Genomic DNA, 15003 nt, shown 5'->3' with positions numbered 1-15003 from the left:
AACTTACAAAAAAAACTTACACATACTTACAAATCGAATATTTCTTGTCTCCAGATAAATGCTTTGAAGTTCTACAATTTTGACTAGCATTTTTGATTCCAAAAAATCTCCTAGAACATTCCCGCGACTTTTCCTATACGTAAACGCCCTCTGGAGTACATTTGTACTAGAGATGGACAAAACAGTTAATTTCGGAGAACCGTCCAGCACAGCTTAAAATTGTCACGCATTCTCAATGAAAGAAACCATTCCAACAACCTCATTTTCAATATTTTACTGTCTTATTCGTAAATGACCGACACCAGAACAAACGAAGAGAGGCGTAGAGTTTTCGTTTCTCATTGAAAAAATGAGAGAGAGTATAATTGCCAACGTCACTCTTTCCTCTATGACAAAACGAAACCAAACTAACGTCGTCAGGGAGCATCAGTAGAATTTCAATTCTCATTCTTTCATCGATTTATTGAAAATCTGTGACGCTTAGCTATAAAGAGTAACTAAAATATGACAAATTGAAGTTATTACATCCCAGAACCTCTTTGAAAATCAAAACTACTACAAATTCGAGCACCAACAGGTAAAAGTAATTGTGAAACCTTTTTCTGTCATTTTCGATTCTCAAAGCTTTGGTTGAATACCGACACTGCACACTATGGGATTTTCACTGAAAACCGTAAATGAGTGAAAGGGCAAATGAAAGAAAGAACACAATTTTGAAACTACTCTCCCGCTCATGTCATTGATTGGACATGTATTTCGTTCTCATAGTTTGCAAACGAAGCTGAGAGTGACATTTATTTCTCGTCATTTTCGTCTATTTTGTGTCAACGAAAATTACTTTTATTAGCTCTGCCGTTCCGAATTTCATAGTTCTACCGAAAGAACTAGTTCTCCTGAACCGCACATTCGTAATATATACAGTATATATACAATTTCCACTGCATTCTGGAAAACTATGACCGTTTCGGAATCTACAGATATCAATGCACTTGCTTATAGAATTCAAGCACTTTTATTTTATTTTGAAAAGGTTAGAGAACTATCGATCGTTCTTCAAACAAGAACTCGACGTCAACATTTCAAAAGGGCATAACGTAGTCCGAAACAAGAAGCATCGATCAGGCCGAGGGTTCGAAAACTGTACAATACGATTCTTGCTGGAAATTTGAACTGCATAATCATGGACGACGAAACCTACGGGAAACTCAATTACAAATCCTTGCCGGGACCACAATATCATACGGGGCGAGAAGGGCAAGTGTTAAACCAGTCCGAGACAACGATTGAAGTCGAAAAATTTGGTAAGAAGCAATTTGTAGCTGCGGTAAGATTTTGAAACCCTTTATCACCATTGCTTCAATGAACAGAGAAATATACATCAAGGAATGTTTACAAAAACGACTTACACCCATGATTCGAAGCCACAAGGATCCTGTTGTCTTCTGGCCAGATCTTGCTTCTTGCCACTACTCGAAATCAATGGTAGAATGGTATACTACCAAAAATGTCACTTTCGTCCCAAAAGACATGAATCCACCAAATTGACCACAACTTCGACCAATTGAGGAATTTTGGGCATTAACGAAAGCACATCTTAGGAAACATGTCTCGGCAACAGAAACCATTCAACAGTTCGAAAAAGATTGGAAAAACGTGTCAAAACTTGTCGCCAAGAAGTCTGTACGGAATTTAATGAGAAACGTTCGCAAGAAGGTGCGCCAGTTAGTCTACAATGGCTAAGTAGCAAATGTTGAGAATAATATTCTGTTGTTGTAGTCTAATATTATCAGTATATCGAATAAAGTTTGAATATCTAACACTTGTGACTTCTTTACAGCGAAATCAAAGTGCGTGTATACTTTCTGGGACAGTCTTCACCTGTTTCTTCGTTGGCAGGCAGCAACCGACTAGAGTTAAAATTGTAAAATGGCCCATATTTGTAGATTCCTCTTTGTTCGAAGACTCGTAGTAAAGAGAACGATACGGTGTTTTTTTTGCATGTCATGCGAGAGAAATCAAACAGATGACATCATGAAGGCATTCTGTGATTGGTTTGTGAAAACATAGGACGATTAAAACCAATTATTCAATAGTATGCTATTGAAATACTGAAACATACATGTTTATGTTAAATGTTTCCGAATAAATTTGTTGTTAAATTATATCAATCCATAAAAATATAACTGAGTTATTATCGTTCAAAATTATGCCAGAAAAATGTTATGCGGATATTTGCTAAACTTTTAATTGACACCTGGCTCCGTGTAATGAAGAGTAAGGCATTTTTAATACCGAAACTTGTTCACTTGTACCTCAATCCATTCGATAAACCCTTCAAGATTTTTTCGTTTTGTTGATCAAAACACACTTACAGAAAGTTTTAATAACTGTTTGACAGTTAGTTTTTAACACAGACAACAGATATACAGGCTCGAACAAAAATTTTCAAAATTCTGTGTAAATTTCAAATTTGCTATCTAGCGTGGCGTGAATGTTGCACCAAAAAACTGTGGCTCATGTCAAAGACATCATATTAACAAGATATCCAGCTCTCACATTTCCCGAACGAATCTTTGGCAACATCCTTTTTTGCGACCATGGCGCCTTCAGGCGAGTCCGCATCGAATCACGTACATAGAAGTAGGGAAGATAAATGTCAAATTCGTACGCGCCAAAATAGCAGCACTGCGCTCCCATACAATTGACATGACATGTTAAATGAGACGCCGTGCGATGGCGTTGCTGAACTGAAGATTGAGATCGCTTCCAGCTGACAGGGTCTGCTCATGTGAAAGCGGCACCCAAATCGTGGTGGAACATTTTGTCGATCGTGGTGACATCTGCAAGTGTTCGCCACTCTGATTGAGCGAATTTTACACAAGGTTCATATGTGAGCCTGTATATCTGTTATTTGTGTTTAAATTTTGTTCGGTATAGTTCCGTGATTCGTGGTACTGTTCGATCCTTGAAGTTCATATTCGCTCAACAATATTCAACAGATAACGAGCGTTTAGAATATCAGTTTAAGGAATTTCTCAATCCCAATGAATACTGCAAGTCCTACAGAATGACACTGATGGAGGGTTCCTATTGAAATATTGATTTTGCTGTCACTCTGTTAACAAATAATCTTCGAATTCGGATTATGGAATACGAAAACATCTATCTTTAATGAGAGAAATTTGGGATTCAGATTCAGGTTGACACTGAAACTCATGCGTATGTTTGATTGAAGACAGTGAGAATCCGTAGAGGTTAGTTGTAACGGAATACCTGATATAGGTATTGCAAATCGCTTTCGGAACATGTGATATTGAAATATCAGAACACCAAACCAACGATCTAAATTTTCCTTTCGTTTATTTATTCGCTTTCAATAGTAGAAAAAATAAAAATCGACATCAAAATAAATACATAAAATACAAGTTTGGCTTACATTCCGTTACAGTGACAATCCGTGCTCACTGCCCCTCAACTCTCAGCGGGTGGGTCAACACTGTTGTGACACCCCTCGGCAATGAGCATCGGAGATTCGCTCTTCTATCGTTGGTTTTGCTCAATATTTCTCCTACGCTACGCGGATAGTAGATGTTTTTGTTAATGTGTATGAGGGATGAGTGTGTTCTAACGAAGTTTAGTATTTTTCGCTAAGCGTGAACTGCCTTACGTTTACTCATAACTTGTGCAATTTGATTACGTGTATTTGGTGAATACACGCGCACATTCCCATTCACGTAGCGCTAGTTGAGCTCCAATGTATGTGTGTGTGTGTGACTTAAATGACTAATGACACAACGAAAAACAGTTTCCGCTACAAAATTCGAACTCAGTACAAAATTGAAGAAAGAATGTGATTTGAAAAAAAAGGAAACGAAACACTAGTTTCACTATTCTAATTGTTTAAAAACGATGGCACCCTTTTTGCTTGAGTAATATGTCTCTCCGCTTCCGTTCAAAGTCTGTTTAAAACACGATAACTGTTCGATCTGCTAAACCCTCTCGCTTCCTCTCCTATTTCGCTGCCTGCCTTTCAGATTGAAGAGCTTTCCGGTTATTGCTAAAAATAATTACAAATCTTACAAAAGAGGTGAAATATTTTGAATGTCTAACGGTTCTTGTTTATTTTTTGTTTTCTTTTTCATTAATGTGTCGTTTTTGTTTTAATTATTTATCATAACCTTAAAAATTACTACGCTTACACCGGAAGAGGTTGTCTTGCTTATGTTTTTTTTTGTGTGTGTCGTTTACTTCCTAAATTTATCCTTCATTTTAGTTTATTTCATCTAGTTCAGTGAGTTTCAATTTTAACGAAAGTTTGGTTGATTTTAGTGTAATTTTTTTTATGTTTGTTTTAATTGTTCAGACTATCTCTTGGTATTGATTTGTTTGCCTTTTTCGTGCCTCTAAACGATCCACTTCCGCTAAATATCAAATATTCAAACATTACAAGTTCTATTTTACATATTGCGCTCATCGCTGCATTTAGACTACAGTTCGGGCTCGGTCCGATAGGTGGCAGCATTGAGGCGAGCAAGCTAATGGTACCGGAAACTGTGGAATGTTTAAATACGAAACGGAAAAAAAGACACGGACGAAACAGAAAAAAAACAGGAATGTCAAAGTAGTACGCGTGACTTGCAAAACAAAGTAGGAAACAAAGAAAAAATCGTTTTAATCTGCACAACTCTGCCATCTATCGGATATCAGGCGCGACACTCATCACACGAAAAAGGTATCTACACAGGCGGTTTCGGGTTAAAAATAGGTTCCCTGATAAAATACTGACGATTCTCGCGCGCATATTCTTCGATCGCACACACACATGTATTTTTCGGGCATTTGAAACCCTCTACGATCACACGCAAGCAAACATTCATCGAATCTGGACACATTTACAACCAACACAAACCAATAACCGAAGATGACGAAAGTAACCTATTTCAACCCCATGTTCATTCTCACGTACACCCGCTTCCATTGATTAAATTGACCCTAAAGTATGTATCTGTTTGAATGTTAGTGTGAGTGAGTGTGTGTGTGTGGATTTGAGTTCGGCAAGAACAACCGTTTCTCTACGATTTTATGCAATCATTGCAGATTCCAGTGTAGCTTTCCGATCAACTCTAGCCCTGTCAGTTCTATACAAAAAAGTGCCTTTAGCTTTTGTTTGTTACTAATTTACATGAAATTTTTACCCGAGTCCTAAAATTCTCTCTTGTTTCTGTTTTCTGTTTTAATCGCTTATACCTAATAATCATAACGATTTTTATTTTGAGCTTTTCTCCGCAGTTGTCTTCATATTACTGAGTCATTCCTTTGTAGTTTATTTTTTTTTTTAAAGGTAAACTTCAACGAGTTTTCAACTATAGAATAAGGTTTCTTGAATGTGTGTATGCTTGGCTGGCAACACGGTTTTTTTTCTCTTTATCTACATCTACATCAACAAACACCGTCGTTTATGTTCCAGTGAGTGAGTCCCGCTACGTTCGATTAAGGTGATGTTTGATTATTACTTTTTGTTGTTACTTTATTCTTAGAAATTTTGGTATAAAAACATTCGCCCTCGTTTTTTTTTCTCGTGGGCTATATGTAGTCTGTATGCGTGTGAAGTGTGTGTTTTGCTGTGTGATTCGAACTTTGCCTTTTATTTCCACGTTCGGTGACACAGAAAACACGAGTTTCGTCGTTGGTTTCGTTAAAACTAGATAACTACAAACTAAGGATATTCAATACTGTTTCGAATTCTATATGTACAACGTTATATTCGGGAGAGGGCAGCCCATTGTTTTTTCGTTAAAAATTAGATAAAAAACTGACAGTTGTGGGATGATGTTTCCGTTTTCCTAATTTGCATCATGTTCTTGACTTCGCCTCATCGGTTATGAAATAGGATTTGCCTAACATAAAATGTGAAATGTTTTCTGTTTCAAAAATGAGGAAACATTTAGTGTGAGCACAACAAATACTGGGCAAGGTTTACAGTAAATCTAAAACCACCTTTGCTACATTTGAACTCCACCATAGCCGTTTTATTAACCGTATAGACGCGAGAAAAATTCGAGACCTGGTACATGTAACTCGTTTTCTGATACTGTTTACATATCAGAAACTTCCACCACCTTAGTTGCTGAGCGATTTGTTTTACCTTTTTTTATAAATATAAAAAATAGGTATAAAATTCGCTCAAACTTTAGAACAAAATTCCGAGGCTCGGAGGGCCGAGTGTCATACACCAATGGATTCAGCTCGACGAACTGAGCAAATGTCCGTGTGTGAGTCTGTATGTGTGTTTTCAACTAAGAGGTCAATATCTCAGAGACGGCTGGACCGATTTTGATCAAACTAGTCGTAAATGAAAGGTCTCCACGTCACCCAGAACGCTATTGAATGGTTTTGAGATAGGATGTTTACTTTTTGAGTTATACGAAGTTTTATGTCAAAATTTTCAGCTTGAAAACAGAATATGTTTTCAGACTTAGATTCCGCACGGTAATACCTATCCAACAAGCCATAGATTGTTAAAATCCGTCCATTTTTAACGGAGATATCGAAATTTTTGTGTAAGCGACTTTTTCCCCTATTCCAGCAGTCGAACTTTTGAGCACTGTCTGGCAAAGAAATGCTTGGGAGCAACATAAAACACGATTTTTATACTGTCACATACATTTGTTTCGAAGTACCCAAAAGACTGTGTACAGCATGATATTTTGCCTCGGACCAAATTTAGCACGGTTCGTATTTGGCAACAATATTGTTCGAATATGACATAAATAAACTAGATAATGGCAGCATTTTCGAGTTGATAACAATTCCATAATTATATTGATTTAAACTACTCACAGCAATAAATGCTGGAAGAACATAACACCCATATACACATTTGTGTGACAAATAATTGCACTCAATTTTCTCGGAGATGACTCAACCGTTTTCTACAAACTCAGTTTTATATGAAAAGTCGTATGCTCCCAAACAAAGTTCCTGAATTACGTTTGGTTCCGACCTCTGGTTCCGGAGCTACAGGAGGACATGTGAAACGAAATTTAAATTGTATAACTCATTTTTTTCTCGTAGATGGCTGAACCGATCTAAGATTCAAATGAAATCTATTTAAAATTCTATTAAACACCTTGCTTTTCAGTCAGATCCAACTTCCGGTTTCGGGTATACAGGGTGATTAGTACAAAAATGTCTATTTCACATAAATTAATCAAGTGTCTCGGGTTTGAAGATTTGGATAGTCGATAACCAAATAAACTTATTTCATTTTTGCTTGTATTCAGTTTTCGTTTCGGAAGGCACCCAAAAATTTAATTCGCACTACGATTCCTCAAAAATTTTCAAACATTTTGAAACAAATGTAAACTATACAGCTACTCAGGTGAATTTGTCTGACTTCGGCTACACCGAATTTCGAATTCCGGTTCCAGTATCGAATTATTTCTCAAAGCTCAATCGTTTTCTCAAAAACAGCCAAATCGAATTTCAAAAACAAAAATTCAAATTAAAATAAATCCAATTTTATCCAATTCTGACTTCCGATTTTGGAATTGTAGGAGGATGAATTATTAAAATTCTAAGCGATATAGAAGATGACAATCCCGAAAAACTTTAAAGTTGGACTCAAAAATATTGCAATTTATTCTTCATATGGCCATACGAATCGGTTTGGGTTATCCTGGTTCCTGAATACCGGCTGTGGAAGTACCTTAAATTACCGTAAACTCTAAAGTGGAAGTTACTTCGACATATCATGGAATGTTTAATCGATTGTTACACTTTTAGATTCAAATTCGATCCGATTTGCAGTTTCGACATTACAGAGTAATGAGTGATTAAAATCGCAAATTGCCACTTAAAACGACGGACATTAGAATAATGTCTTGAAAACTGAAACACCGAAGTATATTCACGTAAAAAACACATGCGGATTGATAAAAAAGGTACCATCTCACTGTTAGGTGGATTAAGCACGTTTTTATTTGTAATACTATACAGAGATACAAACAATCAAATTAGGAGATGAAATCATAAAAACACTGAAAACGTCGAACTGATTCAACCGTTTATAACCTCTGAGAGAAATTCTCTGCCGGAAACAGTTGTAGCATTGTTACCAAATCCTTACAAGAATTCTGGCAGTGTGATCGGGAAATCTTCCTTCCTGCCGCTTACAAGTGGGTAGATTTTGTTCGATAGAACCCTCTCAGCAGGCCGTTCTATTTTGTTGGTCTTTGAGCCCTTGTTGAACAACATATTGCATGAAATATTCGTTCAATTTGCTGGAACGGTTTGTTGTTGTTTTTTTCTCTTGCAAAAATAGTGTGAAAATTAAGTGTTACCTTTACATAGAAAGAAAATTTGTTGTTATTCTACGTGAAGTAGAAGTATTGAGCAGGTATGTATTGTTAGTTTAAACAAATAAGTGGAAAAACCTTCAGAAATTCTGCAGTAAAACTAGTTCAACGGGGCTCCAACTCCTTAAAAATGGCTCAACAATGGACCTCTGTCTGCCGGGTTTGTTGAACGAAAAAAATGGCATTCGGCTCAACGATCTGTTTCAAAATCGGCAAACGAAGGTCCCATGTTGGCCTCCCGTTGAACGATTGATTGGACTTTCATTGGACCAATGACCCAACGTATTGAACCAATGAAGGACCACCGTTGAACGTTTTTTTCTAAGAGGGGGTGGTTATTAACGGTTCTGTTTCAGCCGGTTTGGCATTGCCGGTGGCTTTTCAGATTTTTAAATGTCGCTCGTTTTTGCTCTCAAAACCAGTCTCATCGCTAAATTGGTTTTAGATTTTTATAGATAGATATTGTACAGATTGATATTGCCGCCAAATACAGATTTTTGTAAAAAAAAAGTACCGGTGTGTAATGTCAGACGCCTAGGAGTGGGGTTCGATGCACCTCACTAGTGTACTTTCACACTTGCGAAATTGTTTGGTTTTTCGATTAGTCACAGATACTTAATAATGGAGTGGTATCGCACCCTACTAGAGATGAGTAAAACGCAGGTGCGAATGCTGTTTGAGGGCAGCTTTTTAATCCAACCTAAGAAATTTATCATTTTCAATGTTATACAAGAAAATGAAAACAAAAAAACACTATAAAGCAGGCACGTACTTCTTTTAGATACTAATTACTCATTTATTTTTTTATACATAAACAGTTTGGTTAAAGATTTTGATTAAAAACATTTGTTTGGGAGGCAAAAGAACTAAAAAGATGAAGGAGCGCACCTTGGAAATATGGATGGCTATCAACTAAAATGACTCACCAATAGGAGCAGTTTTGAGGAACGTAAAGAAGACTTGTTCTGTTTCTCACGAGTTGAAACAAGGGAGCCACCTCGGACCACTCATTGTCATGCTATTTATGAATGCTCTTTGCAGTGAATTCTAAGAATATATCGCATCATCGCAAGCCTTGTGGGTTGAGGTGGCCTACAAATGGAAATGTGTAACATTATACATTATACATGTGTTACCAAAACGGCACCCAGATTGTTTCTGTTGTTGCGAAAGCTTGAGAAGTTTTGGTACTCATCAAACAACTTCAATGATGTGTATTTTCTCTAGAATGTTTACATTGCACTAGAACGCAGTATTCTGGAATAAGAATTTGCAATTTGGACCTTTCATCACCATGTTCACATCAATCAGATCAAATGGATATGAAAGTCAAGGGGTTTTCCTCCTATTTACTTTTCGAAGACTTCCTAAATCTAAATCGTCTTTAATTAATACGTTGCGAGAATCGCTGAGCTCTAATCAACCAACACACTCTGTAAAGTTAATGAATATCTCTTCAGCGGGTTTTTGATCAAAACAAAATGCACAAAAATTGGTTAACCCCGAAGTAACCATTCATTATCTTGTTTTTCTGGAGCAAAAAACGGCTTCGGCTGAAATTTAATCGAAATCTATAAAACCATTCTTGCGAAAATCATCTTAGAACTCTCTAAGGAAGTTTCGTGGAATCTGTTTTGTAATTTCTGAGATTGGTTGATATAACGAGAAGAGTTATATTTCGAAATTTTTGAACGCTTTTTCCCGTGCTTCCGGAAATCCGAATAGAAATCAACAAAATTTCCCAACTATAAGCTTTGTCTTTTATAGTCACATATGAAAACACACTCCTAAAATTGAAGGCTTACACATTAACTACTCTGTAACTCCGGAACCGGAAGTCGAAACCGTAATATGGGACTGTTTGATTTGAGAATGTTAAAATAAAGATTTCCCTTTACGAATTCGAAAATTCGTTTTAGTTGATTGATTTCTTTTGAATCTGCATTCACGCTTTTTAAAAAAAAGAGGCACTAAAAGCGCAGGAACTAAATTAGACACATAAAGAAGTTTGTTGTTTTATTTTTGTTCTGGGCCCCCTTTCGAAACGAAATACTTGTTACGGGTCTGCTAGAAAGTCTCAAGACTTATAAATGCTACACAAATAAACATATGTTGTAAATTTACATCTTTTTTTCGAGCACATGTTTGTAGCAGGAAATTGAATGTAAAATTGCTTTACAGTTCTTGGCAAATGAAAACTGAGTCGTAATTCTTATTCATTGAAAAATCAGTGCATTCCAATTTAATTTTGATTCGATGATGCATTTCAATCAAACTTATAATTCAACTGATGTCTGTTTAATATTACTAATGATTTACATATCGCGTGAATGTCAGTAATTTTTACTGTCTGTTAGGTATTGCTCGTTTAATGTGATGTGATCAGCTCACCTCGAGAATCGTGCATAATTTTTGTTTAAGTTGAGTATAGATAGGAGGTTTCTGGTCTGGTCGAAAAAAAAAATTAAGGTGGTATTTTCGAGAACAGTTGTTCACAATTCCAAATCTAAAAAGTTATGACTAGGAAAACAACCGGTGTACAATTCTATTTTTTCGATATGTAAGATAATAAAGTAAAATTGTTCAAAATATTCTGAAATGGCAGGGGTTGTTCAAGTTTTTCCTTTCCTGATCCTTCCGTGATGTGATCACCAGTCTCTTAGTATATCGTGAATGAGATCATTTTGTACAGATTCTATTGAGATTAATTTCACCTAACAGTCAGAGTACGATTGGGAAGATGACAATGCCCAGAAGTGGAAATCAACTTTCAATAACTGTACTACACCCTTGCCACAGTAGCCGGTCTACACACTAAAACTCTTTCCCTCTAATTGCATAATTTCACCAACTAAAAACCAACTCAGCCTAGGAAACCAACTCGAAGCAAAAGTATGTTTATTTCTATATCATTTTCTAGATGAATTGTTAATTTCGTGTTCCTAAATGGTGTTATGGTTTTCAACAACGTTGGACTTGGTTTTCTCTTGACGCTAGCGAATCGATGGAATGAATGCTTAACCGTGCTACAACAGATGAATGTCATCGAATGATTGTTTGATTTTGGCTTGTTTTGGGAATTTGGGGGTTGTTCGGGTTTTCCGGTTACTGTGAAAAATCCTACCACACGTTGACATCTCTAACATTACAACTTTGATCAATTTGCATTATTTTCAATTGCTATTAGTGTGAATCCGTCCGTTCAGTTGTATGAATTGATTGGATCGATAGAAATGTGTTGAGCTTTTACTTTCAGATTGACTAATTCCTATCTTAATACACTTGTTTTCGTATTGTTTTCTGTTTTTTTTTTGTTTTACTTTTTTGCTTTCTTGTCTATACTATGAAGATTATCAGTAACATTAACAACAATCGCTACTGGGGCGTGCAGCGCCCCTGCGAGTTACAGCGTCAGTTATTTTTTCCCCCCGTCTGTTATTTATTCAAATCGTGAAAAGTGTGTTTTGTTTTGAGCTAAAATGCACTGCGTTCTGTCAGGCAGAAACAGTGCTCCATCTGTATATATATTTACAAACTCTGCTACTACGCCGGTGCATGCCAGGATCTGTAACGATCCGTTCGTGGTTTGTTAGTTTGCGTGTATGTATGTGTGTGTGTGCTAGTTTCGTTTGGTTACGTATTGTTTCCGTTTATTCTCTTTGCTGTACTTGTCTTGCTGTCTGGCAATCGAGATTATAAGTAATCGAAGTAATGAACAGTAGGTGAAACTTATCGAGAAGGCATTCATCGACGGGTAGTAATTCGTTCATGTTTGTTGTGCGATGATGTTGGTAATCTCATTGCCAATTTCAAATGGAGGGCAGCTTGTAAAAAGAACCTCATAACGATGGATAACTTGTTCGCGGTGGACGTTTGATGTTTCAAAAGCATTGCCACGGTTAGGCGTTGTCGTATAGTGAGAATTTGTTTTCAAGTATAGAAGTGTTTCGATAATAGTTTATTTACTAGATGGTCGTTTACTGAACTGAACCATCCCAAAACAAAAGTTCATTCAAGTGACTGAATAGCTATGGGGTTAAAGAACCTGTTCATAGAAGTTATGGAACAAATTATTTCAATACAACAGAAACGTCAGAACCGATGCGGATACTGCGGAGAATTGAACAATTCCGGGTACGCTTTCCAAACATCCACCAGGTCCATCCGACAAGTTCCCGAAAGAAAAAACCAAACCACATCTAGAAACAAACTTAAAAGTCAAACCTTTCTCACAATTCCGTCACCGAGTAGAGATCATTGTTGGCCTGTAGTCCACCGCGCTGTAGCGATCGGTAGTAAACGTTCGGATTCTTGCTGCTCTCGGAGCGTGCCTCGTGATGGTACTCGTGGCTGCTGCTGTGGCCTCGGTGCGCACTCCGTTCGCGCTCCCGGTCTCGATCCCGATCACGATCTCGGTCCCGTTCGCGATCCCGTTGTTCCCGTTCACGCTCTCGTTCCCGCGTCTCGTTGGACCGTGATTTACTCAAAATACTTTTCGGTTGCGGTGTTTGCTGCTGCTGCTGAGTCACAGCCTGCTGTGACTGATGGTGGTGCGATTGTTGCTGCTGCTGCTGCTGTTGTTGTTGTTGCTGTGGTGACGGGTAGTGATGATGGTGTGGCACCGCCTGCTGCTGCTGATGCTGCCCAGAAGTTTGAGTACTGAACGAGGTCGTGTTGGCTGCTTGACCGTGATAGTGATGATGGTTCTTTGGCAGTGTCTGATAGCTTTGCTTTTGCTTTTCAATATTGCTAGACTTTTGCTGTTGTTGTTGTTGATGATGCTGCTGCTGCTGCTGTTGCTGTTGCTGTTGCATTTGTTCACGTTCACTACCGCCGGAGTAAGATCGGTTTCGGCTGGACTTTAGTTCGTATCCACGTTCATGACCAGAATAGCTGTGCGGTTGTTGTTGTTGTTGTTGTTGTTGGTAAGATGTGTTGTGAGTGGTCAGTTGCTCGCGTTGCCAGGGTTGCTGGGTAAGTTGATGATACTGCTTGAAGTGAAGTTGGTTTTGTAACTGTTGTTGAATGGCATTGAAGTTCGCCTTAGTCAGGTGACCACCACCAACAGCAGCACTACCGAGACCGTAGGATTGTAGCGAGGATGAGGACGACTGATGCGAGGGAGGTTGAGGTAATGGTTGCTGAGGTCTACTGGAGGATGAGACCGATGCAGTCCGCGACTGATACATGGCGTCGTCTTTATGGCGATTCTTCGGAGGAAGCATCGGTGGAGTGACCTGCGGGAAGTTATGGCATTAGCAAAGTTCACCAAAGAAGCAAATCTGATTAACTTACCTTGGGCGGTATTGACGGTTTCTGCTGTATTTGAGTTGGAGCATGATGTTGTGGCTGCGGTTGAGGAGACGATTCCTTAAGGCTCAGGCCGCTCTGTTTATTGGGGCGCTGTAGCGAACGGTACTGGTTGAGCGTGGCAGCGCAAAGTGGCTGTTGGTTGTTCTTTATGCTTTGTGCAGAGGTCGGAATCTCTGGCAGTGGTTGATTGATGATGGACACGTTGCTTCTGGTAGTAGCCGTAGATGCGGATGAAGGCGGTGGACTAGCAAATGCCGATCCAGCTCCTGTTTCGTGGTACAACTGGTTTGTGCTAGACAGCGAGCGATGATGCTGTTGCGTTGGTTGAGCAGCCTGCTGCTGATGGTAGGACGTATCGATGCTGTAGACTGTGGGATGATGTTTGATGTCCAGATTACTTTCCTTCTTCAGTATTGATGTGGTGACCGGTTCGGAGAAACCACTGGGTTTCTTGTACGGTAGAGTAGCACAGGAGTACGATTGATTGTAGTCTTTGGAAACGGTAGAAATGTTCAGCTTTTGCTGATTCGATGCTTGGCGATCCGGTTTGTCCTGAAGTAGGGTATGCTGCTGTTGAGGATGTTTGAAGTGTGCATTGCTTTGGGCAACTACGGGCTGTTGGACGTTTTTCAGCAGAGGACTTGGGCTAGTGCCGCGTCCTCCTGCCCCTACTCCAGCCGTCAGAGAACCTCCGTAGCGACCTCCGTGCCGCAAGGTAGCACACTTGTTCACGTTGGCCGTCATTTGGTTCCCCACGGACCGGACCGCCTTTGGACCGATGCTGACGTACTTCGGATCAAACCGGTTGAAGCCGTTATTACTGATGTCTCGAGGATCCTTGTCCGAGAGAGTCGTGGTAGATGCTGTCAGTTTTTTATCTGCAAGCGAACTGTTCGCGTTATACGGTTGAGGAGTGGTGGGAGCTCCGAACTCACCTAACTTATTGCTGCCTGCAGACTGATTGCAGGCAGGCGATTCTCAGTAGAAATCGCTCGATTCGAGCGTTTTACACTGTTTACTAAGCGTAGCGTATTTCCCGTTGTTCGGCCCGCTCAGGTTGTTCTGGTGCTGCGACGGAAGGCGGCCCAACGTGTGATGCCCGGATGCTCTGCGTTTTGTGAGGGGAAGTTAGAATCGAATCAGTACAGATTTCAAATAACAAAAAAACAATGTGCAATAGAATTTTGAATGTGACATCTTGACCGTTGTTGGCGCATGTTCAATTTGAGCAATTAATTGTTACTAACTAACAACTTGAAAAAAGAAATCAAGGATTGTTTTTAACAAAATGTATAAGCTAAAATGAAGGTAATTTAATCCTAGATAAATTGCA

The 15003-nt window shown here is 38.7% G+C and overlaps 2 protein-coding genes across 3 annotated transcripts in view; both read right to left on the bottom strand.

The window, feature by feature from the left end:
* Window positions 1-3343: 3343 nt before the first annotated feature.
* Window positions 3344-14648, bottom strand: LOC131427038 (putative uncharacterized protein DDB_G0271606; the record flags this gene model as incomplete). The annotated part of the gene is made up of 3 exons (XM_058589919.1): window positions 3344-13594; window positions 13653-14548; window positions 14606-14648. Coding segments are annotated over 3 exons (1947 nt in total), but the record flags the coding sequence as incomplete, so codon positions are not given.
* The window catches only part of LOC131430922 (protein tweety-2), a 209021-nt gene continuing 208623 nt past the window's right edge, over window positions 14606-15003 (bottom strand). For both annotated transcript variants that reach the window (XM_058596205.1, XM_058596206.1), the window contains exon 8: window positions 14606-14778. In XM_058596205.1, coding sequence (XP_058452188.1) covers window positions 14649-14778 — 130 coding nt within the window. In that variant the 3' untranslated portion in view covers window positions 14606-14648. The remainder of the gene's footprint in view (window positions 14779-15003) is intronic.

This window comes from Malaya genurostris, chromosome 2 (genome assembly GCF_030247185.1).
Source record: "Malaya genurostris strain Urasoe2022 chromosome 2, Malgen_1.1, whole genome shotgun sequence".
Classification (NCBI taxonomy): Eukaryota; Metazoa; Arthropoda; class Insecta; order Diptera; family Culicidae; genus Malaya; species Malaya genurostris.
The sequence above is the reverse complement of the archived record's forward strand: the minus strand, read 5'-3'. Positions and strand labels throughout refer to the sequence as shown.